This window comes from Colletotrichum higginsianum, chromosome 2, assembly GCF_001672515.1.
Source record: "Colletotrichum higginsianum IMI 349063 chromosome 2, whole genome shotgun sequence".
Taxonomy (NCBI): domain Eukaryota; kingdom Fungi; phylum Ascomycota; class Sordariomycetes; order Glomerellales; family Glomerellaceae; genus Colletotrichum; species Colletotrichum higginsianum.
This window is the reverse complement of record NC_030955.1, coordinates 2118339-2144103: the sequence shown is the minus strand read 5'-3', so window position 1 is coordinate 2144103 and position 25765 is coordinate 2118339. Positions and strand designations below refer to the sequence as shown.

At 55.3% G+C, this 25765-nt stretch overlaps 7 protein-coding genes across 7 annotated transcripts; 2 read left to right on the top strand and 5 right to left on the bottom strand.

Moving 5' to 3' along the window:
• Positions 1–901: 901 nt before the first annotated feature.
• Positions 902–2502, bottom strand: CH63R_02402 (U1 small nuclear ribonucleoprotein; the record flags this gene model as incomplete). The annotated part of the gene is made up of 4 exons (XM_018297377.1): positions 902–1659; positions 1896–2001; positions 2058–2185; positions 2241–2502. The coding sequence occupies 4 exons, from the start codon at positions 2500–2502 to the stop codon at positions 902–904; spliced, it is 1254 nt and encodes a 417-aa protein (XP_018162193.1).
• A 320-nt stretch (positions 2503–2822) lies between these two features.
• On the top strand, positions 2823–3461 carry CH63R_02401 (Mitochondrial ribosomal protein; the record flags this gene model as incomplete). The annotated part of the gene is made up of 3 exons (XM_018297376.1): positions 2823–2978; positions 3034–3116; positions 3170–3461. The coding sequence occupies 3 exons, from the start codon at positions 2823–2825 to the stop codon at positions 3459–3461; spliced, it is 531 nt and encodes a 176-aa protein (XP_018162192.1).
• A 350-nt stretch (positions 3462–3811) lies between these two features.
• On the bottom strand, positions 3812–4799 carry CH63R_02400 (Triosephosphate isomerase; the record flags this gene model as incomplete). The annotated part of the gene is made up of 4 exons (XM_018297375.1): positions 3812–3840; positions 3894–4499; positions 4567–4637; positions 4762–4799. 4 exons carry the CDS (start codon positions 4797–4799, stop codon positions 3812–3814), a joined length of 744 nt encoding a protein of 247 aa, XP_018162191.1.
• Positions 4800–9627: 4828 nt separating this feature from the next.
• CH63R_02399 (Integral membrane protein) lies at positions 9628–11198 on the top strand (the record flags this gene model as incomplete). The annotated part of the gene is made up of 2 exons (XM_018297374.1): positions 9628–10121; positions 10172–11198. 2 exons carry the CDS (start codon positions 9628–9630, stop codon positions 11196–11198), a joined length of 1521 nt encoding a protein of 506 aa, XP_018162190.1.
• Positions 11199–13997: 2799 nt separating this feature from the next.
• Positions 13998–16193, bottom strand: CH63R_02398 (C2H2 transcription factor; the record flags this gene model as incomplete). Its single annotated transcript, XM_018297373.1, has 3 exons — positions 13998–14610; positions 14680–15821; positions 15957–16193. 3 exons carry the CDS (start codon positions 16191–16193, stop codon positions 13998–14000), a joined length of 1992 nt encoding a protein of 663 aa, XP_018162189.1.
• A 4507-nt stretch (positions 16194–20700) lies between these two features.
• On the bottom strand, positions 20701–21732 carry CH63R_02397 (FAD dependent oxidoreductase; the record flags this gene model as incomplete). The annotated part of the gene is made up of 1 exon (XM_018297372.1): positions 20701–21732. One exon carries the CDS (start codon positions 21730–21732, stop codon positions 20701–20703), a length of 1032 nt encoding a protein of 343 aa, XP_018162188.1.
• Positions 21733–23139: 1407 nt separating this feature from the next.
• CH63R_02396 (C6 transcription factor) lies at positions 23140–24930 on the bottom strand (the record flags this gene model as incomplete). The annotated part of the gene is made up of 6 exons (XM_018297371.1): positions 23140–23869; positions 23934–24052; positions 24106–24325; positions 24382–24439; positions 24489–24682; positions 24824–24930. The coding sequence occupies 6 exons, from the start codon at positions 24928–24930 to the stop codon at positions 23140–23142; spliced, it is 1428 nt and encodes a 475-aa protein (XP_018162187.1).
• Positions 24931–25765: the final 835 nt, after the last annotated feature.

The following is a 25765-nucleotide window of genomic DNA, read 5'->3' as shown; positions in this document are numbered from 1 at the left end:
AAAGACACACTCACACACACACACTCACACAACCAAAACGAAACGAAGAAAAAAAAAAGCTTCTAGACTTGATGATTGCTTTCTGTCATGTAGGCCGATACCATCATGGATTGCGAGGGTGGGGGGAATTTCCAGAAAAAACAACTTACGGCGTTCCGGACGGTTTGTTAGAGACCAATTTTTATTTTCGGGTCATACGTCGGGGGAGCAATTTATCCCCATCATTCTACCTCAACTCACGAGAACCTACGCACAAAAATAGTCCGGGCATCGCTTTTTGTTTCTCTTGTATACGTTGGGAGTCAAGGGGGGGGCAGAATAGTGCGCTCGCCGCGACATTATGCAAAGAGAAAGCTACTCTAACGACGTGGTCTCGGCGGAGAAACGACGAGAGGTCCTCACCTATTGATACAAGTAATTATAACGTGGTACATGTCCCTTGACCCATATCCGTATCTCCTCACTAAGCTCCAGGTCAGTAGGCGCGGAGTCCCTTACCTCTGACCTTACCTGCGTCGCCGCCAATCGCCGTTGAAAAGTTGTTGTTGTTGGAACAGTTCGTCATCTTCTTCGTCGTTCGGTTTCGGCCGGTGCGGAAGACACATAAACAAAATTACCTTCCAGCGGGTCCTGTAGACGTTCAAGGCATTTGATAGGCGTCCTGTGAGAGGGTTGTATGCTGTGATATTGGACCGGGGGCGCCTGGTCGGTATGCGCATAGCATATACTTGCCCAATGGCATGAGTTCGACTTGTCTTAATCCGAATATGGAGATACTTGAAAGCTTTGCGCCTGGCACCTTCTGCTTACCCTCGATAGAGAAGGGGAAGGAGAAAAGAGACTAAGAGATGAGACGGGCGAGCGGTCGGTCACCCACCGCAAGACACTAATACGTGTCTCGTCAATAACGGCGCAACTTCCTGGGGTCCTCGTAGCCGCCGCCTTCGTAGCCACGTTTCCTGCTATCGTCGTCGCGAGGTCGGTCGTAGTCCCTGTCTCTGTCGCGGCCGCCGCGATCCCGGTCTTCTCTGTCGCCTCGGTCACCGCGATACCCACCTTCGCCTCTGGGTCTGATCGGCTCCATGTTGCTTCCAGTTCTCCGGCCACCGTCGCGGTCCCGATCACTACGGTCGCCGAAGCGACCTCCATCACGGTAACCGCCGCCGCGGTCGCCGCGGTCGCCAGCGCCGCCAGATCTGTCGTCAAATGAGCGGCCACCACCACGGTCATACCCACCGCCGGAAAAGCTGCGGTCGCCTCGGTCACCACGGTCGCCTCCGAATCCGCGACCAGGCCCTGATGGCGCATCTCTGGGTGCACCATATCCGTTTGGGCCGCGATCGCCACCACGGGGGGCAAAGTCGCCGCCACCACGGAAACCTCCACGGCCACCGAAGCCTCCTCCTCTGAAGCCTCCGCGGCCACCACGTCCTCCCTCGAAGCCGCCACGGAAACCTCCTCGGAAGCCGCCACCGCCGCCAAAGTTGCCACCAGGTCCGCCGCCCATAGGCCTGGCTGGAAGTGCCTTGGTGTAACCTCTTCCGCCAAGACCACCGCCAAATCTGCGGGGGACCCAGCCCTTGACGGTACGGCCTCGCTCAACGTCTACCTTGATACGTCGGTCCTTAATTCGAATGCCATCGCAGGCATCTAGAGCAGCTACTCACCAGTGCGCCAAGGCGCGCGTGTCAGTAAACCCTTACCAATATCATACCTTTGCATCATGGTTGAGTAAAGAGAAGAAGAAAAACATGATTTGAGACGGGCGAGCTTGAGGGCCACGGATCTCGATGTGTAAGGCAGGACGCGGGCAAGCTTGAGGGCCACGCGCCTAAAGGGGCAGGACTGGCAGACAAGCCGAGTCTGGTCAAAAGGGGTAGATTCGGCGGTATTACCTCGCATGTCTTTCTCTCGTTCAAATACAACGAAGGCATAGCCACGGTGGGGCTTCTTCTTCTTTCTGGGCTTCTCATGTGCATGAGTGTCAGTGATGATGCGAATCTGTCAGGGTGTTAGCAATGTGTCGGTCGGCAGGTATGGAGATGGGAAACGCATACACGCTCAATGGGGCCGAAACGACCAAACTCCCTCTCGAGGTCCTGCTCGTTGGCCTCGTACGAGAGTCGCGCAACGATCAGCGTCTTGAAGGCGTCGCCACGGATGTTCGGGTCTTCGTGCGGTTTAACTGAGTGGCGAACGTATTAGCAAAAGTCATTCGATAGCCAGCAAGGGTAACTGACAGTTCTTTGGCCCCTCTGTCTTGAGGCTCTCGACGGCAGCTTGCTTCTCAAGCTTCTTGCGGTCGCGCATCTGCAACCAGGACTCCGTCGGCTTGTAATCATCCGTTTCCTTGTAATGCTGGAGCGCGGGGAGGAACTCGGCGACGCCCGAGACCGGCAAGGTTCGTCGAGACTCGGGCGCATGGTCGGGAGGCGCAACCCATCGAAGAGGAGGGCGCGGCGCGAAAAGCGCCAGCAGGTTGGGAGGGAGCTTATCCGTCATGGCAGAGGCGTCTCTGGTTCAAGATCCCGGGTGTCGCAGTCGGTGGCTCGGGTAGAATGCGTGACGCCTGTTGACTAGCGATGCACCGGTTGAGCTTGGTGATAGGGAATTGAGGAAGGGAGCGACGCGTCGCTCCGGAAATTGACACGAGAGAGCATGGGAAAGTTTGTGGTGCAGCCGCAGGCAAGGTCCGCTCAATCAATCACCCGTGGTTCAGCCGGCCCAGTCACCACAGAGGTAGGTACCTAGGTACCGGTCGAGCTGTAGAGGTACGTACCTGGCCCAGGCTGCTGGGCGGCGGCGGGCACCTCAGGCTGGATATGCCAGCGGCCGGAACATTTGCCATTTTCGCGCTAAGAAATTTCCCGTCCGTCCTCGAACAGGAGCTTCTCGCGACGAAGACCATCAACAGGATTCTGTATGCTACGCAGGGTACCATGACGATCCAGGCATTGAAGACGGTGTCTACCGGCCGTGTAAGACTTCCGTCTCATCCAGGGCTACCCGCAGCTTCCGCTGACATCTTGACAGAACGGCCTCGGCGCCTTCATCCTGCAATGCAGGAAGATGGACTTCCACTACTGCGACTGGGCCGGCAGCTCCAAGGGAATGAAGTATGCAGATCCCTAGTATCGACATGTGGAATCCATGCTGACGCGTTCCGCAGCGGCTTCATCAAGTCCCAGCTTCCCAAGTTCGCTGCCGCCAACCCCCAGATCGAATTCACCGTCTCCCCTCGTCCCTCGAAACACCCCATTATCGTCGGCCACTACATCAACGGCCGCGAGAAGGCCATCTGCGTGCGGAACATGGAGCCCCTCGAGATCCTCAAGAAGGCGGAGCTGTTGCGCGATGCAAGCGGCGAGAAGCTCAAGAGGGTGACCAAGCCGGTGGCGAGCATCAACCCAAGTGTCAGAGGTATCTGGAGTCCTTACCATGGAAAGGGCATGACTGTATAAACATGAGAGGACGTGAGCGCTATCGATTTGGAGAACGTGTAAAACTACGAACAGAGTAAGGCGTGCATAGACGGAGGCAGCATCTGTGGATGCTTGTATCATACAAACACCTGGCAGGGAGGGGAAGAGTGCCCCCTTAAAAGCTCTCGAATTCAAAATCGCAAAATTCACAGGATGTCCAAATTGCATGCGGTGGGGGTATAATTGTTTTTTTGTTTTTGTTGTTCTTTCCGCCCTAGGTAGGAGCTGGGGGCTGCTAGCCATCATCACCGGGGCTGTTTTGGTGCGCCCCAGGCCCATCCGGCCTAGTTTTAGGTCATCATCATCAAGTATGTAATCTAAGATTTTTTTTACTGCTTGGCGTTGACAATGTCGACGACTGCGGACTGTTGTTAGCAGGGTGTTCATCATGGAAAGTCGGGAAACACTCACAGCCAGGCTTCAGGGAGGCACCGCCAACCAGGAAGCCGTCAATGTCCTGCTCCTTGGCAAGGTCCTTGCAGTTCTTCTCGTTGACACTGCCGCCGTACAGGATGCGGGTCTCACCGGCAACCTTCTCGCTGACCTCCTTCTTGAGCCAGGCACGGATGGCAGCGTGGACCTCCTGGGCCTGGGAGTTGGTGGCGACCTTGCCAGTGCCAATAGCCCAGATGGGCTCGTAGGCGATGACGACCTTGGACCAGTCGGAGATGGCGGCCTTGAGGGCTGCCAGCTGCTTGCTGACAACCTCGACGGTGGTGCCGGCCTCACGCTCCTCGAGGCTCTCGCCGCAGCACCAGATGGCGCCGACGCCGTTCTCGGTGGCGTACTTGGTCTTGGAGGCAACGACCTCGTCAGACTCACGCAGGATGGTGCGGCGCTCCGAGTGGCCGAGGATGGCCCAGTTGATGTTGCTATCCTTCAGCTGGGCGACGCTGATCTCGCCGGTGAAGGCACCGTTGGGCTTGTCGAAGACGTTCTGGGCGGCAACCTCGACGTCCTTTCGGAGGAGGTCACGGACGAGCTGGAGGTAGATGGCGGGAGGAGAGACAACAACCTCTGCAGGGTGGTTGTCAGCCGAGATGCACATCCATCAGGACAGCACTGGGAGTGGGATGGCACATACCAGTGTTAGGGTCGAGGTTAGCGTTGTTCAGGTTCTGGACAATCTCCTTGATGGACGAGATAGACCCGTTCCTGTGATGCGGGAAACCCACGCCGTCAGTCTGTGTTGTTTTGGCTGCAAATCGAAGCCTCCAACTTTCGGCCCCCCTCTCTGGTGTGCAGAGATCGTGGGACCCCGCCAACGGACGAGACTTACATCTTGAAGTTGCCGCCGACGAAGAACTTGCGAGCCATATTGGGCAATTGGTAGTATCTGAGGGTTTAAGGGGGTGTGTTGTTGGAGTTTGAGACGTCTGATGGACTGTTGGGAGGAAAAGATCAGATCAAGGCTGGATGTAAATGACGCAGGATGGGGTTGGCAGTGGTAGCTTAACGGTAATAGTAAAAAGACCTCAGGGTTGGGTCACGTCAAAAGCTCCAGCGTGAGGTGGGCTGGGCTTGTCTCATGGAGGGGCAGAAGGGAGGGGCGCCAGCGTGGGCTGCGCAAGAGGGAAGAGGGGCAGCTAGTACACCAGTTTGCAGCACAAATCAGCAGTTCCGGTGGGGTCTCCCAGCGGCTCCGACCTGGCCCGGGGGGCCTTCAGCTACCTGCCCTGCCCCGCACTCAACCTCCCTTGCAGCTTGCAGAGGCAGCAGTCCAGCTTTCGTAATCTGAGCTTGTACTTGTCTGTGGGCTGAGACCGTCTTCCAACAAACAGTACCCCCTCAACACTTTTCGTGCCCAGTCGGCCCGTTGCTCTTCCTTTGAGCCCTCCGGATGCCGGGCTTCTTCTTTGACAACCCAATCGGATGTCCGCTGCAATTCCCACGCATCAGTGAATGGCATGCAACATTACACTCCCCAATTGGCGCTACATTGCAGCTTCAATCTGAGATGGTGAAGCGTTCGACCCTCCCGTGGCGATGAACCACAACAAGGACTCGGTCACAAACCTGGCCAATCGAGGGCCCGAGTCGCCAGTGTTCACAGCCGAGTTCGGTTTACGGTTCTTGGTCACGTCCAGTCGTCTAAGCTGCTTATTTGACAAGGGCAAGCATGAACAATGAGGCCGCTTTATTTCTGTGAGGTAACAGGCTGGGCCGGGGCCGGGTCGGTCGGAATCCTGTTTCTCCCGATGTCACGGCTAATTGGTTGCCGGCTTCTGTCAACCTCGGGACTGTGTATTGGAGTTGGCTTCTTGGTCGTATGTGACATATTGACCAACTATTCAAGAAGCGATGGCTCTGAGTGACACCAACACTTCTGGTAAGCACTGAGTAGCAGGTCGATTTATCCTACTGCACTAACCAACATCCCTTTTGCATGGAATAGACTATGTAGCCTTGCCTCCCTAACCTGACACTTGTGAATCTCGTCGTCGTGTGCAGATGTTTGAAGTGACTCAACTTCTGACCCGAAAACGAAAAAGCTGTCATTTACGACGCAGAGGCCCCTGTTGTCAACACGTCTGCGGTTCTGAGCCGTCCCAAGAACAGTGCGTATTGTCTTCGATCTAGGGCTCTAAAAGCAGAAACGTGGTGATGCTGTCTCAGATATCTTACACTTAACATCGACCCAAATTGAGAGGCCGCGGTTTCAGACCTCCTCCGTTGAGTAGACGAGAGAGTAAAGTGTCTCATCCGATATACACGCTTGCTGCGGTTCGGTGTAGATCGACGACAGTGGGCAGTCTCCAGAGTTTCCGTTTTCCCGTATGGTACAGATCATCTTCGTGGCCCCCCGAGGAAGTGAGTCTCGTTTCTATATGACATCCCATGGACAGCAAGACTAGGAAGCATGAACCTATACAAGTTGGTCCTCGTGTCGTGCTGATCTAGAACTCCTTGATCCGGTTTGGGATCTCTCAGCTCAGACCTATGCACTGCTAAGCAGCGTCGTATTGGCCCCCGAGTCGTGGCTTTGGGACGTACTACTGTGAGACATATTTTCATTCAACTCGCAGTATACGTAGAAAAGGATCCCATAAGACCAGGGGGGGTTTTTTTTTCTGAATTGACGTTCCATCCGCCTGGCATCCCAAGCCCAAAGACAGCATACCAGGCATAGCTAGCCGTTCGATGCCGAAAATAGACATAATCGACATTGACAGACACAGATGACCAAATGAGTGCGTTGGACGTGACAAAGAGAGAAAGCATTTGCTGAAGAGACGAAATTCGGGCCCGACACAATGCATCGCAGCCGCCCATCGGGCCTGCCACCGGGTCAACTTCCCCACTCCCGGCGCCTCAAACCCGTCGGGCTCGGCATTTGGTCCTGAGTATTTACTTGTTTTTTTTTCTTCATCTCACTCATTCCAGAATAGTGTCAAGTCTGCGCATCGTTTAGGAATTACTATTGCCTAGCCAAATCCAATTGTCGCAACAACGCCAACATCAAGTAGAGGAAGCTCGGTGCAAAAGGCCATAAAGGCATGCTAGCAAGACTCCATGACAAACAACGCATATGTGAACCGGAACCAGATGATGGGGCAACGCCAGAGCGGCGGTTTTAACCATGGGAAGCGGATGACATCGGTTGGCTTTTTGAAAGGCTGCCAAGACGAGCAAGACGTCTTGAAGGACCGCATTGTACTCGAGATCTGATGGTTTCCCTCCCATGAGACGGAACCTCGAGGGTGATCGCAGTGTCATCCCAACGTTTCGTCCGCGGATGGCGGTACGACTCGTCGGAGGACCGTCCGAAACACGCCGGTTTACCACAGCGTCTGACCTACTAGACGTCGGGGTTTTATAGAAAAGCGGCCTGTCACCAAGCCCGTGATTTCATCAATTGTTCATCGCACCTAGTGACCATGCCGGGTGTCATTGTGGTTTGAATCGGTTAGTTAATAGCGCGCAGCTGACGGCAGGCCGGACACACGTAGGGTTGGACAGCCCCGGGTCCAAGGGTCCAATCGCATCTTCGCCCCTCCAGGGTCCCGGGGCGGATCATGGCGCCGGGGCTTTCGAGGGAGAGCGGGAGGAGAGGACCGGGTGCGTTCTTCCATGTCCTGGGTCGTTTGCTAAACGACAGGAACACCGGGACCGAGCTGTGCGTGCATAAACCATTCGCGGAGGACACCTGAACCCCGGCAGTTTGTGCCAATTGAAACATCTACTAGCCAAGTGTGGTTCGGGGACAGGTCAGAAAATTGCAAATCCGGTCATACAGGTAGCGACGAGGCGTTAGGGACTGTTTTCTTTCTTCTTTTTCGGTTTGAACACGAGGCAAAGATGGCGGTGACAAATTCCGACAGATGTCCCAAACATAGTTGTAAGCCTACAGGGAAGAAGCGGACAAGTAGATGCTGCTTGGATTAGGTACATTGAAGCAGCCCCGAGTCCCCAGTGGAGGTGTCGTCCTGTTAGTGACAAAGATCAGGATACGTACCTACGTGTGGATCAGAAATATGTTCGAGAGCGCAACTTGCAACATCCAAATGCTATCAACCGTCTGCCAGCTTCCCAACTTTCACGTCACATATGCCGCTTCGCTCCTTGGTTTCCTTAGCGCCGATAATACGCAAGTCCTCGAATATTCTGTTTGTCAGCCAGAGTGATCTTCCATCGCTACTGGCCCCGGAACGACCTGAGCCGATGTGATAGGGACCGAACCCCGACAGCTCAAGACATCGAGAGTCGTCGTTCCGTGGGAGGCTCTCTCTCACCATAGCCTCTTGTGACCTTGGACCAGAAGACGAGAGCCACAATGGTCCTGTGGTGTCCAAAATCTTCCGACGCGTTCGGTTTGACAGTCCCCTCGCTCGGCAGTCAAAGCGCCCATGCGAACCCAATTCCCGTGCGTCCTGCCAAGCTTCAAACACTCCCTCTTTTAGCCAAGGGCCACCAATTTGTGGGGAGAAACGAGATGGTGGCATGGCCTAAAGACGACTCGTCAATATTTGCACCCTGGCACAAACGTTTTTGATCTTCGTCCAGGGAGACATGTCTCTTTCACATTAACTCGTAGTGCAACCCGGCATCCCGCAACCCTGGACAGCCATTACCATCGCCACATCCAGACTAGGGGCAGAGCTCTGAACTTCAACCGCTTGTTCCAAATAGCGGTTTCCTGCCCAATCGAAGCCCCTTGCTACGGCAGGCCACATTGCCGAACAGCCTTGCTGCCCTTCCTTGCCCTGTCATCCGCGTGATGGCAGGCCTGGTGCATGATGTTAACCATCATGAGTGAAGGCTCGATACCCTCAACATCCAAGACCGAGAGCTTCCGACAGCCATCTTGGGAAGCTGTCACTAATGCCCGCCGTGGTAGCGGCATTCGAGCCGAATCCCTAGGCCTGGGTCTGCCTTCTTGCACCCATCTAAGCAAGTCGAGCCTCCTCGGCTGGGGCTAAACCGACGTCTTCCCCACTCGCAAGACAATACTACGAGTCTGGAAGCCGTCCCTGCACACAATGGTTATGGTGGAGCTTTGCGATGTTGTCGCAGAATACGACTTGTGCAAAGAAGCAAGGCGTGAAAGTCTGCTTGCCTACCCGACTTCCTCACACAGATTTGCAACTGGCCAAGGTGCGCTTAGGTCAACAGTGTAGCATCCGCGATTCCCTTTTCAGCAATACCCCTTGGCTGTCTAGTGGCGAGAGAAAGACAAATCGACACAACACCACCAGTACCTCATCGTAACCCCAGTTCAGGCCATCCGTGCGGCCTGGAGAACGTCTCGCCAACGGCTATCAGTCGTACCAGGCCGTCTGCAGGCGCGGCGCCAGGGTTGGGATGGCCACCATCAGAGGGGAAGGATATATTGGGCCGGGGCCTCACATCATCATGTTGATGTCACAAGCACCAGTTATGCTTTCCCATCGCCGTCGTCTGTTGGTCTGGTTCAAGCACGGTTACCGATACTGAAAAGGTCTATTTGCCCATTTGCCCAACCCCTCTCATCCCGTCTGCCATTCGTCCACTCGTGTACTCGGACCACCTCTTTCGCCGCTGTAGAGGAAGGAATAAGGAGGAGAATAACCCCCCCCCCCCAAAATCTTCTTCTGCGTCTTTTTCGAGAAGTTTGCTGTACTTTGGCCAAATCCCGCGTCTACAACATGTCCACGCCGTCAACGACATGAGAATTCCGCCGGTAGAAGTCATTCTCAGTTGGCCACTACCGCGTTACGACAACCCCGAAACCAGAGGCCCGGCCAGCGAGATCGTCGCCATCATCCTCCTGGCAATCGCCACGATCATTCTCGCCATCCGGATATACACGCGGCGATGCATCACCAATGGGTTCGGCTGGGATGACATCCTCGTCGTCTTGGCCTTCGTCCCAGCCACGGGCTTCGTGGTCCTCGGCGTCATCGCCACTAACAACTACGGTTGGGGACGGCATGTATGGGACGTGCCCACGGATATTCTCACTGGATCCCTTCAGATAGGGCTCGCCAGCCAGATCTTGTTCGACCTTGCGACCAGTTTCACCAAGCTCTCGATGCTTGCTCTGATGCATCGATTCGCCTACGCCGCTTCAAACAAGCTGAGGATACTGGTCATGGTGCTCCAGGTCTTCATTTCTGTAAATTGCATCGTCTTCATGCTGGTAGTCATGCTACAGTGCCGGTGAGGATGTCTTGATCACCTTTGACCACTCCTCAACTAACAGGACAAAGGCCTCTCAGGTTGTACTGGACGCTCTCCGTAGGACCACAGAACTGCATTAACGAGGCCGCTCACCTCCTCGTCGCTAGCATCATCAACACTGCCACCGACTTCGCGGTGGTCCTACTTCCACTTACTCTTGTGCGCGTCGTCTACGCCGACAAGCTTACCCCGAGACAGATGACCATTGTCAATATCTTGTTTGGCGCCGGCTTCATCGCCTCGTTCGCCGGTGTGGCCCGGACGTACTTTACCTGGATCATGACCACAGAGCCAGACGCGACCTGGAATGCCTGGATCAACTGGCTAATGTCCTGTGTTGAGCTGTTTCTCGGCATCATATGTACCAGCATACCCTCGACCAAACCGTTTTTCAACAAATACGTTCCCAAATTGCTGGGCACAGTCTCGCGCAAGTCGCATGCTGCCAGTGCCCCCGTACCCACGAATAAAACTGCAAACGGCTTGGCAATTACCAGTCAGGTCTCGAACGGTTCTGATGCGAAGGAGCTTGAAGCCCTTTCGACAGAATCAAAATCACCAGCAGAGAAACGGTTCGGCGAGGCAGCACTCAACAAGCCATTGCCAGCCGTGCTGAAGAACCACTCGGTCTACACCATCAACATTCAACTCGACGAAGCCAGCTTGGGCCCGGCAGATAGGAGGCGTGCCGCCAGCGGTCGAACAAGAGAACAAACAGACTTGACCCGGCGCCAGGCAGTAAGCAACTTCAGTCGCCCAAGGATCCAGCACGTGAGGAACAATTCGGAGCCCTCCAGCCAGCACCGCCCGAGCATTTACAGCCCAATAGAATACAGTCGCGATAGCCACATCACCACCGCCACCACTACCACGGCAGGCGAAAGCACCCGTCACAGTCGAATTCTAGATGACATTGAGAGCATATACCGCCAAAGCATCGACGACCTTGAGGCCGAGGTCCGTTACAGCGCCTACGACCACTACAGATACTCGGCGGTGCCTGCGCCTCTGGGAAGACATGCCAAATCCGGATCGATCGGTACGTTTGGGGGGTAATTTGAACGAAACGAAAGGCTTGTCGCGCTGTACAACATGTATGTACATGCAGGAAGGGCCCAACAAACAGTGTTTGGAGATCGTCTCTCGCTTGGCAGGTGTTTATTTGGGAGGGGTTCTTACAGTACACCCAAGACGTGGCGGCGCGGTGGTTCTCTGCTTTTCCCTTCCTTTTGTGGCCATATTTATACTTTTTATGTAAGCTTCTCGGGAGCCAAGCCTGAACTCTGGCCATGACGCTCATGACCAATAATACGGCAGACAGTTCTCTTTCCAAAAAGGCTTCTCTTAGCCCGACGTCCCAATCTCGCCGATCGCCCTCCCATCTGTACATTTGGCCTGCATTCTGGGGAGAAAAGAAAACCCCAAAGCGGAAGCATCCCAACCGGTGCAAACTCTCGTGCGCGGACGCCATGGACGCCAGACAAGAGAGTTGTGGTTGGCCCAACTTTGTTCCGTTACCTTCCGTCTCCCAGAGGTTGTTGACGAACCTCCCCTCGGCACCGTTCCCGAAGGCAGGTCCAAATAACGAAACTCTGCACGTCGTTGGTTCTGCTGACCAGATCATCAGCCCACCACTTGCGCTTATCCAGGCCGCGGTCTGATAGGGAGGGGAAGGGGGGCGATCAGAAATCTCCCAACACACTGGCCTCTCGGTAGGCTCTCTTCAAAGTCCTCCATTGAAGCATAACCGTTCCGCTTCCTCCAGTATTGGAGTCGTGTCACCAGCTGAGGGAAGCCTATAGCCAATTTACCCGCCGACCTACCGCCGACGCAGATCTTTGTGGATAAGAGTGCAGTCCCACGTCGGATGACGGCAAAGCTCACAGATAATCCTGTCAGCAGGACGCAACCTCGTCAAAGGCCTGCCGGGCTTGACTTGGACGGGTGTATGTATTTGGGCCTTGCTATCAACGAGGATTCAATCTTGTCTCACCTACTCTTGCCACATCTTGCCCGACAGTACCTCCTATGGGGATTACGCCTCTGGGCCAGGTATGTTAGCGGCGGCATGCCGTCAAAGCGTGTTCGCAGAGCATTCCCATCGAGTATGCCAGACTGTTCAACATTGCCCGTCTGAGATGCCATCAACCCCCCTTCCCATCTTCCCCGCATGCCCTTGACTCGGTCTTTTCTCTTCGCCTTTTGGTCCCGTACTGCTGTCCCAAGAAAACCGGGGTGGAAGAACTCAGATGCGTTCTTCCCTCGGGTTCATCGTCTCTATGTGGGTGGCCCTTGTCCTCTTTCGTCCCCCCCTCCCCGCGCTTCCCCGTCCGTGTCTCCTCACGTTCGGCCGCACTCCCCGAACCGGAGCTACTGTTCTTGTCAGCAAATGTACTTGGGTCGCGCACTGAAGCAAGAACCCCCCTTGGACAAATGTGGTCCATACAGGAATCAAGAGCAAGTTCCTTTGCGACGTGTTGCAAAGACCCTTTCTGATCACATGAGCTGTCTTGTCCTTGCCGTACTGTCCTAGACTTCGACACCTGCCGCCATCCGGGCTCAAGACCGTTCGTCTGGCTCCCGCAGATACGCAGGCGGCAGTCAAAAAGGAGATGAGATGAGAGAAAGAAAGAAAGAAAGAAAGAAAGGGGGGGTCCCCCAATGGGTAAGTAAGAGAGAAAGAGGGGAGACCTACCTGTATTTTAAAAAGTGACTCCAACCTGAGACGGCATTCTACAGTGCATTGGGAGCCGGTGCAAAAACCTCCACGCGGACCCGGCTTCTTGTGAGGGAGAGATGGACGGCAGGACAGTAGGACAGTGTGACTACGAATGATGCAACAAACTGGGAGGGGCGAGAGCCCACCCAGGCCAGCAGACAACAGTTCGGCACCCAAGAGGGCGCTCGCCGACTGCTCTCCGTGAGCTCGAAATCCAACATAGCACGTGAACACACACATAGGGGGGGTGGTACTCACACATACACGCCACAGTCAACTCATACGCAGTCCACGCACGCAGGAGACACAGGGCCGTGGGGCGTGGGATGCTTCGTTTCTGGGCCCAGAGGCTTCCAGTAGTTTGCGGATCGATCTTCAACCCTTCGTTCCTCAGTGATGGATGGAGCTCAATCGAGCAGTAACTACGTCGCGGGGCGTTTTGATAAGAAGCAGCCAGAAATTGGACACGATTTTCTCCGATTTTCTCTCTTACTCGATTACTAGCTTGTCTCCCCTACGTTTGCTTTCAAAATAACACAATCTAAAATCCAGTTGCTGTTGTTCCCATATTCGAGTCTGTAACTCTCCACTTTGTTCGTGGATAGGCCTCGTACTGTGAGGGTTTCCTTTCCAAAAAAACAATACAAGTTCTGTTACGTCGAGCGCGAGCTCTTACATGTTGCCACCTTCTAATAAAAATCCAGTCTTGCGCGAAAATCAAATATGCCTCGCCGTCTCGAACGGCGTTCCTCCTCTCTCTCTGGCCACGGCTCGGCTTTTACTAGAGCGTTTCTCATAGCTCGCGAGTCTCCCAATGATGGGTGTCCATGGGTTCGATCCTGGATGTATCCATAGCCGTGGGCATGTAAAGTTGACCTTGGGCTTTGCGGTCCATCCATGGAAGAGCATGGTACACACGAGCCCCTCGCGGCAGCAAGGCGATGGCTCCCAGTGACTAGCAACGTCTACAATGTAGAGGATCACGATGCCGTCAAGGACCGAGCTCGATGCGCTTGCATGCAAAGCTGGTAGCACTCTTCTAGGGTGGGGGTTGATAATTCACAACTCTGGAGTATTCTGGTTAGTGAACGTCTTCGGACAGAGCGGTGCGGGTTTTTACGGACCAAAATAGTTGTTCATCCGGCCTGGACGAAGTTCCGGTGGAAAGGCATCTTGACATCCATTGGCTGAGACGGGCTCAGGTTGTGTCCGATCTTGCCCATGGCGGACAGGTGGTTCTGAGCATCCTGAATGAGCTGGATGTTCCTGGTGTCATCGGGCTGGTTCAAGTCGCGGATGATGTCCTCGAGGGCATGGCGATGGGACATCCACTCCTCAATGAGAGGCTTGGAAGAGTCCTCCTCCTGGGCGGCAGCCTCCACGGCGGCAGCCTTGGCAGTGACCTTGCGAGAAGGAGGGGCAGGTCCGACGGCCTTGGGCGCATCCTTGCGCTTGCGGCCCTTGGAGCTCTGCTGTCCGTTGCTGGTGCTGGTCGGGGATCCAGGGACTCCGTTGTCGTTGTGGACTCGGCGCATGTGGTCCTTGAGGTTCCACTGGCGGGGGAATCCGTTGCCAGACATAGCGCGATCGCACCCCTCGTAAGAGCACAGGAACGGCTTGTCACCATGGCCATGCATGGCGTGGGCCTCGCGTTCATGTCGCAGCAAGCAGGCAGTGGAGGAAAAGCGGGCGTTCTCGCACGAGTCAATCTTGCAACGGTAGGGCTTCAGGTGAGAGTCCACGAACTTGCTGTTGGAGGGGATGTTTGGTTAGTCACCAAGGCGAGGGACGGGGGTTAACGATAAACGGTCGACTCACTCGTAGTTGCACTTGAGCTTCTCGGGCTTGTGGTTGCAGCTGGATTCACCTTCCCACGGGCAGTGGAACAAGCCATCGGCTTGCGGGGCGGCGTTCTTGTACAGAGGGTGGTCCCGAGCGGAGTCACCCTCGTTGGTAGGCCGACGGCTGTGGAAAGCAGGGCGAAGAGGGGCATCGCCGACAATGGTGAGGACGCTCCCACCGAGCTCGTCTCCCAGAAACTTCCCATTGGCGCTGTACAAAAGCGACGCGTCAGAGGCTGACTCTAGGCTAGAGCAGCTGATCTGAGAAACGTACCTTGGAGACTGGCTTTGGATGATGGGGGAGACGTGCTCCGAGTGGGACGGCGAGGACATGAGGGGGGCAGACAGCCACGAGTCTTCGGTGCTCCCGGCGGGCGAGGACAGATGAGACTCGGCAGGGCTGAAGGAGTTCCAGGAGGCAGAAGGAGAGTGAGCACCCAGGCTCGAGTCAGGGTCCAGCTGCATTTGAGCTGGAACAACGTGCATGTTCATGTCGCCGGACGGCAGGCCGTCGGGAACAATGCCGAGCTCCATCGAGTTGAACCATTGCGACGAGACGGCGCTCGTGTCCGTGTCCAGGAAATAGGGGTTTACGTCCATCAACTGGGCGTTGTGCTGTGATCCGTTGAAGACAGTCGCGTTACCTGTGATGTCCATGGAGGACAGCTGTGCAGATACTTGAGACGAGGCCGCAGAAGTCATTCTGGGTCTGGTCTTGGGAGAGGTCATCTTGGTGATCCTGTGCTTGCGGCTTCCAGCGGAGCTGCGCGAAGTCCCTCTTCGCATAAGCTCACCACCGACGGGCACCACGGCTGTGGCGGGAGTGGTAGCAGTCCACTTGCTCTGCAGGTCCTCGTTTGTCTGGCCCTGTCCTCTGGGCGTCATATGGCCATCAACTTGGAAAGAAAAGTCCTCGGAGTCTCCCGGGTGGGCAGATCCGTTGTCTGAGAGGTCTTGGAAGTTCTGTGCTCCATCTCCTGTCGTTTCCCACGAACCACTCAAGGGGTCCGATGGTCCTGTTTGAGAAGAAAAGGAAAACATTCCTGTGGGCACCATTCCGGCGTGGAAGAAGCTGTAGTCGCTGGGGTCGGGGGTTAGTGTGCTGTTTCTCCACTGTTTCTGTACGCAACGCAAACAATTAAAGGAAAATACAAGAAAACAAATCTCAGCGTGGCACAACTTTGTTCCTGTAGCACAGCAATGTTAGCGGTCTTTGCTTCACTTCAAGAGTTCAGGGGTTACAAGTGAACAGACCAGGCGAGCACAGATCCAGCAGATCAGGCCAAGGGTATAACAATTCCAGGTGAGGTTGGCGAAGGGGTCGTCCAAGGCGATCCAGTGAGTGACAAAAGAAACGATCCAGCAGTCCGAGAGTGTGCGTGGGTGCGACATTGTTGAGGTCCTATGATTGGCAGATACAGAGCAATTGAAGCCAGGGTTGTCGTCGTGTAACAAACTCCGGGAAGTCGACACATTTGGTAGCGGATCCATGGTTCGTCGTGGTTGTCCTTGGGGCTATACTATTCCAGGGGCAAAGCCATAGTCGCATGGTTGAAACCATCAGACAAACTGCGCAGAAATCCCATTCTGTTGTTCTTGCTGATGTACTGTAGAAGTCCAGTTCCCTCACGAGCCGAGGTAGAAGAATCGAAGCAAACGGAAAATCCATGCAAAATGAACAACGAAGCCAAAAGGCGAGGGAGACTTGTCGTTGTCCTGGAACCAGTAGTGGAGAAACCCAGTGTGAGCCTGAAATAGGGCTGGGGCTGGGGCAGAGAAGCCATCCAGAGATCGGTTGTGTTTTGAGAGGCATCCTAGCAATCCATCCAAAAGCGAGACTGGGTAGCCTCTTGTCTCGGGCGAGACGTCCAGTTGTCCAGGTGAATAAAATAATCCATGTGGCTTCTCCATTGGCAGAAAGTCCGGCAATAAGTTCAGGGTCGAGAAGATGTCCATCGGAATCCATGATGCTGCTAGTCTCAGGTTTGCTCATAGTCGGGCAATACTCACCATGGTGAGATGATCAAAAATTCTTGTGACCGGTCTGGTGCGACGGCAAGAGGTAGGACCTCAGCTCAACGGTCTCCTGTGTCCGGTAGGATGAAATATCTTCTGAACGGTTCCTGGGTAAAGCCTCCTGGCTTGAAACTCCGGCAGATGTCCTGGGTTTGTCTAAAGTCCTTGGGTCGATGTCCAGTGGCATCAAGGCCTCCATTCGGCCGGAAAAGATCTGGTTCCTAGACTGAAAGAAACAACAAAACAAGACTTTTGCAGTACATGAATCGAAAAAAGACAATGGACCACCCTGGGAACAGAGAAGGAAGAAAAGACAATACCTAGAAGGTGTGTGGACGTCGTCCAGGTCAATAGAATTGTAGCCAGGCATATCCGGGCGCGGAACAACAAGGGCAGTCATTGATTCCTCGGGTCGTCTAGTCATGCAAATCCAGGGCAATGTGTAGTTTCAACTCGGCTGAGTTGTGTCGTGAGAGACCAAGGAGAGAAGCAAACACAGCGAAAATGACCTGTCTGCAACGTTCCTGTGGAATATTTGTCGAAGTTGGTGTCGAAGAGGATGATCCTTGGGGTGCCTAGGTAGGGAAGATCTTTTTGAGCTTCTCAGTAGCAGGTAGGGCTGATCCGATGTGAGGGTTGGGAGGGATGTTGGCGGATAGAAAAAGACAATGTTGGCAGAGGCTGGGTTGCCAGAAGGATCAACAATGCAGAAAGCAGAAGAGTTGGGCAGAAATGTATCTTGCGGGTTGGGCTGAAAGGAAGAGAAGGAAGGCAGACGTTGGGCAGGGAGAGAGGGGGTCAGCGGGTTTTAATGTTGCAGGATGAAGCGAAGCCCGGGCTGCCATTCCAAGGAAAACCAACGAACGAGATGAGGTCTGTGATGGGGGTGAGGGGGAGACAGACTTAGGAGGGGAGTATTGGGGGTGGATCCTCCACGTCTTCGTGCCTACTGCGCACCCCCCCTTTCCAGGCCTTCCCTGCTCTGCCCTGCTGGCCGGCGGCAGGAAACAACCCCTGTTCCAAAAGGCATTGGCGCCCTTGATTCAATGGTTCTGCAGAATAATATGTAAGGCGGATGTGTACGCCGTATGCGTGCGCCCGCCAGGGCCATCACAATCACAGAGGTCCAAAGGTTGCCCACCACTCATTTCCAAGACGGCCACTCTCATTTCTCTGTCGTGGGCCTTGTCCAGCTGCTGACCAGAGTTCCTGGGCTTCGGAGGGGCTTTTCGAATGAACTCATCCAGGTGCCCGTAGAAGCAGGGAATGCCACGACGTCGTGTGCCGTCGTATGTCCCTTCTCGTTGGCCGTCACAGAGGCCGCAGGACTGAGGAGGACTTGAAGCTACATGACGCTAGCCAGCTGGCTTCATTCTGCCTGCGTCTGTCATAGGCCCGTTCCCAGCGACGCTGGCGGTGACCGGCCTCCTTCCTTGGTTTTGTCGACTTTGAGTTGGGTCCCGGGTGGATGCAAACAATGTGCCGGGCCTATCGCTGTGCGCAGAGCCAGGGAGCCGAGACCTATGGAGGGATCATGGCTGCAGTGACAACACATCCGTGCAGACCGGGAAAGTTGAGAGCGAGCCAGCAGACGCACGCAAACTAGCAAAGGATAGAAAGGGCGCTGCCCGGTTCGACCCCTTCTTCGTCTTGCCCTCCATCATCAGCCTGCACCATGCGCCGGAGCTGCTCGTCTCATCTCGGCGAGAAGGAAGGAGGGTGAGAAAAGGCAGTTGGTCTCGTTCAGACATCCCTGGATCGACCCCATCCCCCTTTTCCCTCGCACAGATGTGAAAGCTTCCGGTTTTCAGTTGGCGTCTCGAGCACCAAGTACGGAGGTAGAAGTCCATCCATGGATGAGCTGGCTGGCTGAGGACTCACTCACCAAAGGCGCAGATGGCAAACAAGCCAATGCTGCTTGACCACACCACTACAGAGCTGAGCGGGAACAACGGAAGGACGGCCTGCCAGCCCGCCCGCCGTCTCCTCGTGTTTCCCGTCCGCCTGGTTGACGTTTGCTTGATTGGTATAGGCTGGCTCATGTGTTGGTGGAGCAGAGGTCATAGTGCGGGCCGCACTCGCCGGTCGACATCTCGTCTAGACCATCCACCAGCAGCTTTTTGGGCATGTTCGATGCTCACTGGTTCGAATACCATCGTTATCGTCGTAGGTCAGTCGGCTACATGCCACGACAAGCAACGCACCAAGTCCGCGAGGCACACGAAAGGGCGCTTCTCGGTGTGATGTGATACGGGTCACCTGGCAGTGACCTGCCTCGGGCGGAAGCAGTCCTCGCCAACCATTTGCGACTTTGGTCAAGAAAATGCATTTGTGATGCATCAAACACAGTATGCAGCATACGCGCATGGGAGTGTATTCCGCATAGGTGGTTGTTTACTTGACGGCACCATGTCATGCCAACCTGTCCATCGTATCAAGGGCTTAGCGGCGGCTTGTTGTGTGTTTTGTTTGATACGATCCACGAGCGTCCGACTCGATCGACAGCAACGCCTCGATGTCGTACGCCCTGGTCTGTCGGGCTGGCAGCATGGAATTCAAAGCTCATTCTAGTCGGGAAAGTGATACGGGGTCCACACCAATCTGATTTAGACGCCGACGGCCTAATTGTTGGGTGAAGCGGTTGGTCTTGACTTTGAGGCCGGCATAAGGTTGAGACGCGGGGCACCACTAGTGTTTGGCTGCTGTTATGCGAGATTGGTAACGGGATGAGCTGACACTAAACACGGACATAGAAGACCAGACGACGACGGTAACGACGACGACGACGACGGGACTTGGGAGAGTGTTCGAAGATGTGAGACGATGCGCCCGTTATTTTCGTTGATGATGGGACGGATGGGAGGGAGCATTGGCGAGAACGGGGATCGAGAGCATCAAGGTGGGTAGGTTGCTGGCGACGGCACAAACGGAAGTACGTACGAAGCCAACGCGGTCCCTCGTGAGTGTGAGCGTGACTCGTAAGATCACAGGCAAGAACGAACCAAAGTGCAACGCCGTTCTTGCTTCACTTGCATGTTCCTGCTTATCTGACCAAGCAAGTTACTCTGTACCTACCTGGAGGAAGGAGTGCGACTACAGGTTCTTTCTTACCTAACTAGGTATCTAGGTATACAATAGTACCAATCCTATCAACGGCAAGTTGAACCTGCAAACGTACCTGCTCCTGCTTTGTAGGTCTCTTTTGCTCGGCTGCAAAACACCAAATAGCCTCGCTTTCGCCAACCCATACACTCGGCAAACCCCGGTTTGCATTCTCTCTCTCTCTCTCTCTCTCTCTCTCTCTCTCTCTCTCTCTCTCTCTCTCTCTCTCTCTCTCTCTCTCTCTCTCTCTCTCTCTCTCTCTCTCTCTCTCCTTACAAACACAAACACACACACACACACACATTTAGATCTCCTCCAGACACGTGCGCTGCGTGCGACCCGTCCGTGCCGAAAGACAAAGTTACCGTCCGGCTGCTCCCACTCTCCAACGAGCCACTCTTCGCGGATCGTCGTCCATGGGCCATTACTCGGTCATAGATACCCTGTCGAGTGTTGCGCACCATCAAAAACTCTGTTACGCTCGTCCCCCCTCGGCAGATGGGCCCCCCGAGCCGCCGATCCCCCTTACTATAGTAAACACGACACGAGGCAATTCGCAAACTATGGCTATCATCGTCCTGATGGGCGTCACGCCGTCATCCTGCAGAGATGAAGAGGCATCAGTTTTGCCAGATGGACCATGGTAAGTACAACTTTCGTGTATCAATGTGCGCGCGCTGTATGTATATCTGTAATTCAAAAATATTTCTGCCAGCTCCATTATTGCCGCCCGTACGTGAGGGTTGTCTGCTGTTTGTGCCATGGCCCCTTTGTCGAACTCGGAAAATTTGCGTCAAGAACCTGTTTAAGCCCCTCCTACTCCCTCTTCCTTCGACATTTATTGCCCTTGCACCAAAGCTCCTACTTGGGCACAGTTCAATTACGGGTTGACCGAGTACGCTTGCAACCAGAAGCCTAGGAAAGCGTAACCCCCTGCGCATCGCACATTCGAGCTGTTGGGGATCATGTACAGATAGCCGCCCTGGTTGGGGCAGTATCCGAATCCATACACAACGGGATTCCCGCTGGGCGAGCCGCTCGACTGACAACCGCCGTAGTACTCGCCCGCGTTACGGCCGATATTCCTACATGTGATTGCATAGTTGCCATCGCCTTGCACGTGGCTGTACACCCTGTCGTTAGCCGTGGCCGGGTCGGGTCGGTAATAGTCGACGAGTGTCTTGTCAGGACTGTTGTAGTTGCGCATCTGCCCGGCCTTGTCGACGTAGAACGGCGTGGCCGCTGTGGCGTCGCGGACCAGACGCACGGCGCCTGTGCCATCCACCGTCACGTAGAGGCTCCTGTCGCCGGAGCCCTGCAGTACGAAGGCCGTCGGCGTGTTCGTCGGCGTGAAGGCCGCCTCCACGGTGCTGGTGCTAGTTACGGTGACGACGGCGGCGGGGAGCGTCGTCGTCGCCGCCGTGATGCCGTTGCACGAGCAGGCCGACGAGTAACGAGCTGTGGGAACGAGTGTTCCGATGGTTGCCTTGCAGGCCGTGTCAATGTATGCTGGCAGGCTGCTCGGGCGGTTCTGCGAGGGCGTGCAAGTCGGGTTGGCGGCGGTGGCGGTGGCAGTGGCAGCCGAGGTGGTCGGCGAGATCTGGCGGTCTTCGAGCCCTTCCTTCCGCTTCACCTTCTTGAGGCCCGGGTAGGCGTTGCTCAAGGTCGTGGTGAAGGTCGTCACGACCGCCGTCTGCGTCACGGTTGACGCGCATGGCGTTTCGGTGACTTGCATCCATGACGAACAGTCGGCCGACGCCGACGCCGGCCCGGGCCGAGAGCCGATGACAGCGCGGAAGCAGTTGTCGCGGTTGCACACGGCCTGGCGGCGGCTGAAGAGCTCGTCCATGGGGGACGCGGCCACACCGGCGATGGTGCCGCCGACAAGTGCGGCGAGGAGCGAGGACTTCATCTTGGAGGAGAGATGAGAAGAGGAATCGGTTTCTTGGCTAACAAACGAAACCTTTGAGGTGCTTCCTTTGAGATGCTGTGAGCGTGACGAACAAGGAAAGACCAACAGTTCGTGACAAACGAGCTGTTCTTATAGATGGCCATCGCAGTATCTCGACTGAAGCCTTTTCGGGCTGTTCGAAGAGCAAGATCACCGAGGCGGGAGATATCCACCGGCTGAACAGCTTTAGCAAGCATCGTCACCTCGCTTCGCTCCATTCTATCATACAACTGCAGGCCCTGTAACCCCAATCACCTTGCTTCATCCACTTCTCAGCTTTGCCTCAGTCTTCTTTGGGAGGCACCGTCCGTGATCTAGCAGGTTCACAAAGCATGGGTCGAGACTGAGCACCACAGCTGGTCGGCCTTGAAGCTCGGCAACCCCCTCCCCTGGGCCTATCGCTTCGTTCCGTTCTGGAATGTCCGCCCTTGGGGCATCCGCAACTCGGCGATCCAGAAAACGCATGGAGTGCGAAAGAACGGTCCCGTGTGGACAGTGCAAAGGCTCGACAAACCCTCGTGAAACCCACTTTACGTCAGCCGAAGATCAGAATCCTTACAGCGCAAATCGCCATGTTGTCGGTCCAGATCGTACTGTCTACGGGCTCAGCGGGTGTAGCCGCCGCCGCCACCGCACGGGAGCCGACCGTTTCTGGTCATTGGCAGGGTCCTTCAGCTAAAGGACCTAGTTAGTTGGCCAGGCTCAAATAGCGTCGACGCCACGAGACCACAAACTAAGACTAGCGGCGGGCGGAACGCCTGGAGATTTCCTCATGCAGTCTAATATTCTCCCGTTTCAGCTTCTCCAGACTCAATTCTACGAACGGTATGCCGTCTTGGGATGTCCAGCTGTTCAAGGTGTGTCTGTCTACTTCCTCCATTCCAGGACCCTGGGCTGCGGCTGACTATCGGTTTCTTCGCGATAGGGCCCTAGACGACCCCGTTTGTTCCTGCAGTCCATGGGGTTTGCTACGGATATCAAAGTGTGAATCACCGCATACTGCCTAGGCACAATTGCTTTAACGATCCACTTTTGTCGATAGATCGGTTTGCGTGTTGGGCAGTAGCAACGCATCGCAGGCATACTGAACCCCCCCCCCCCCCCCCCCCCCAACGTGGACGAGGATACAAGTTTCGCACATGCCAGCTGCCTGGCTTGAACCTAGTCCCCGTAGTTTTGAGACCAGACCTCGACAGCAAAGAAGGAGCATTTTCCCCGTCTCGATTTCTTATCTTCATTCTGCCTAGACCATTCTTTGACTGGCATTTGTGGTAATATCAAAAATCTCTCAGCAATACTGTGAGATCCTGCTCCGATTGGGTTGAAGAGCCATGCCATTGACAGTTGTTCCCTTCTCCTCTCGCCACCTCACCAAGTCCCTCCTCCGCTCATATCGAGGACCCGGTCCTGGGGGCCCCGGCCCACTACTGCATCCTCCCAAATGTCTTGTAGCCGCCCCTCCGCATCTGAACCATCGGTCCAGGCGACCTCGGCGAGAACTGCTTTTGCTGTTTGCCAACTATCAAGCCGCATCACGCTGCTCGCCAGGCCTAGCTTCGCCGCGTACATCGCTCTCCACTTCGCGAGCTGCTCCCTGCCCGTTGCTGTGATGGGCCTGCCCGTGTTGGCTACGGCGGCGCCGAACAAGACACTCCAAAACCACAGACTGCGGCTGAATGTACCGGCAATCATCTCCTCCTCCTTGTCGCAGACGTCGTCGATGAGCTGCTCCAGCAACCATACCGTCAAGACGCAATCCATCTCGCTGTCGTTGACCGCCATGACGAGGTAGAAGAAGGTGGCGATGTAGCTTGCCCTGCTGCTCTTTGCGTCGCCGTTCAACATGGTGGCGATGTTGCGCTCGGGGTCAAACCCCCTTGAGAGCTCCCAGTTGAGGTTCTTGGTGTAGTCCTGCCAAAGCCTGTCCGTTGGGGTCTCGTCACCCTCCCACCAGCCGTATCTTGGTGCTTGTCGCGGTGGTAGGCTTTCCATATCCCACAATGATGTGAACAGCAAAGCGATGATGCTGGGCTGGAAATCGGCGCTGATGGCGTCGTGTATGACGTTCACCTCACCTCGACGAAGCCGATCTCCGGCCCTGTGCAGAAAAATGTCAGCGGGCCTGGCTTCGCATGCGTCTTGGACTACATGTAACAACATACATCTCCAACATCTGCTGCGCCAAGTTCGACCTCATCAAGTTGTAGCCATTCTTCCTACGCGTCAGTCTGTGAAGACCACGCAGGTGCTTTGAAGACGCATCTAGATCGCCAACAGCCCCCTTGACGAGTCTGGTCAGCGGTGTACTATGAACAGTTGCTGGTGGTGACATACCTCGGTGAGTGCCAGTGTGGCTATCGCGAAGACGGTCGTGTCACTGACAGTCTCCACAGACTCGGAGAGCTGCTGCTTTGCAAATTCATACGCCGCCGCCTTGTGGTACAGAAACGGGACTTTGACGTGCTCGAGAGAACCGGTCACCCACGCCCACTGACAGGCCGCGACAACCAAACACCCATGAAGAAGACCTGGATGCAGCAGCGTTCTTTGCACGCTACTCAGTGTTAGTCCTGACACACTGGTATTCTCGGCCAAGGTGGGATGGTATACCTGCACAAGTTTTGCCCCCTCTCAACCGGGGTTTGACCCCTCACGTAGAAGGTGGAAACTGAGCCTCGGATCAGTTACTGCCGCAGACAACGGTCCAGGCCACTTACACTGGTGCCAAAGCCACTGCGACATGGGCGACATCTGGTAGTCACCTGAGAACCCGGCAAATGGTTGGTGGGACACGACATTGACAAGAGGGGCCTCGGCCTCGGAGGCGACCGACTCGGAGGCGGCTCGAGAATCATGGTCGGGTTCGGACTCCGGGTAGATGCAGTCCTTGCCGGTCTGCAGGCAGTTCGTGCTGCGGCAGGTGTTAGGCCATGACTGAACCGGACACGGGATATAAGCCGACCCGGTCCGAAAGAAATGTTCCCCCGAGGAGATGAAAGGGGACGGAAAGGCCCAATCGAGCGAGAGAAAGGGGTGGCAGAGTGAAGCATACCATAGAGGTTTGCGCTCGTCGCATCGCACATGGCGCTGCTTGCATGTCGTACAGCCGTTCTTGCTACGGCGGTGGAATTTACGGACTCGGCTCTTGGGCGGTGCCATGTCAACTCGGTCCACCGGTGGCTCGGCGTCAATGATAATCCACACAGGCCCGGGGTTCAAAGCGGCGCCGAATGACCATGCTTGATGCAATAGCGGCTATGCAGTTCAGGGCGGGATTGATCTTGCAGGTGCATGAGATCCCGGTGTCGGCTCTGGGCAGGAGAGAAGCACACAACGCGCTGTCCTTTGGAGTGTGGAAGTGGGAGATAGGATGCATGCTGTTGGAGAGTCGAGAAAGAGTTGTTCACTTTTAATCAGCCTCCTGAGCTCTCTTGTCGTGACGGAAACGTTGCTGGCGTTGACGATGATTGGCGCAGGGCGTCATGTGGGAGTTGCTACACGAGACGTGCATGATGGCCCATCCAATCAGAGGGCCCCCAGCGAGGTCGGCTAGTGGGTCCGTGAGCTGTTTGCTCCGGCCCTGCCAAGCGAGCTCTGGACCCCGAGTCGCCCGTCGCTTCTACCAGCGAACGCGAGGAAAGCGGAACGGCCCAGAGGGGAAGGGGCAAGCAGGAAGGAAGCATCTGCACTGTTAGCTGTCGTCTAGCTACCTACTACCTCTGTACCCTGAAGTTAAGTATCTAGAGATCTTCGAGCGTCAACCATGATCCGAACTTGCTGTCTCAACACTTCATCCAACCGTCTTTCACAGCACTCAGTCCTCAGGATTCCTAAGATGGAGCGGACGGCTCCAGGGCCTGATTGATTGCATTAGCCCACGTCATGAACCAATTTTTAACATATCCGAGTCATCGTTGTTAGCGTCAAGCGTCAACCTTGTTCTACCTACCAATCCAGCCCGCTATCATACACTCTCTACAGATACCGCCTAGAC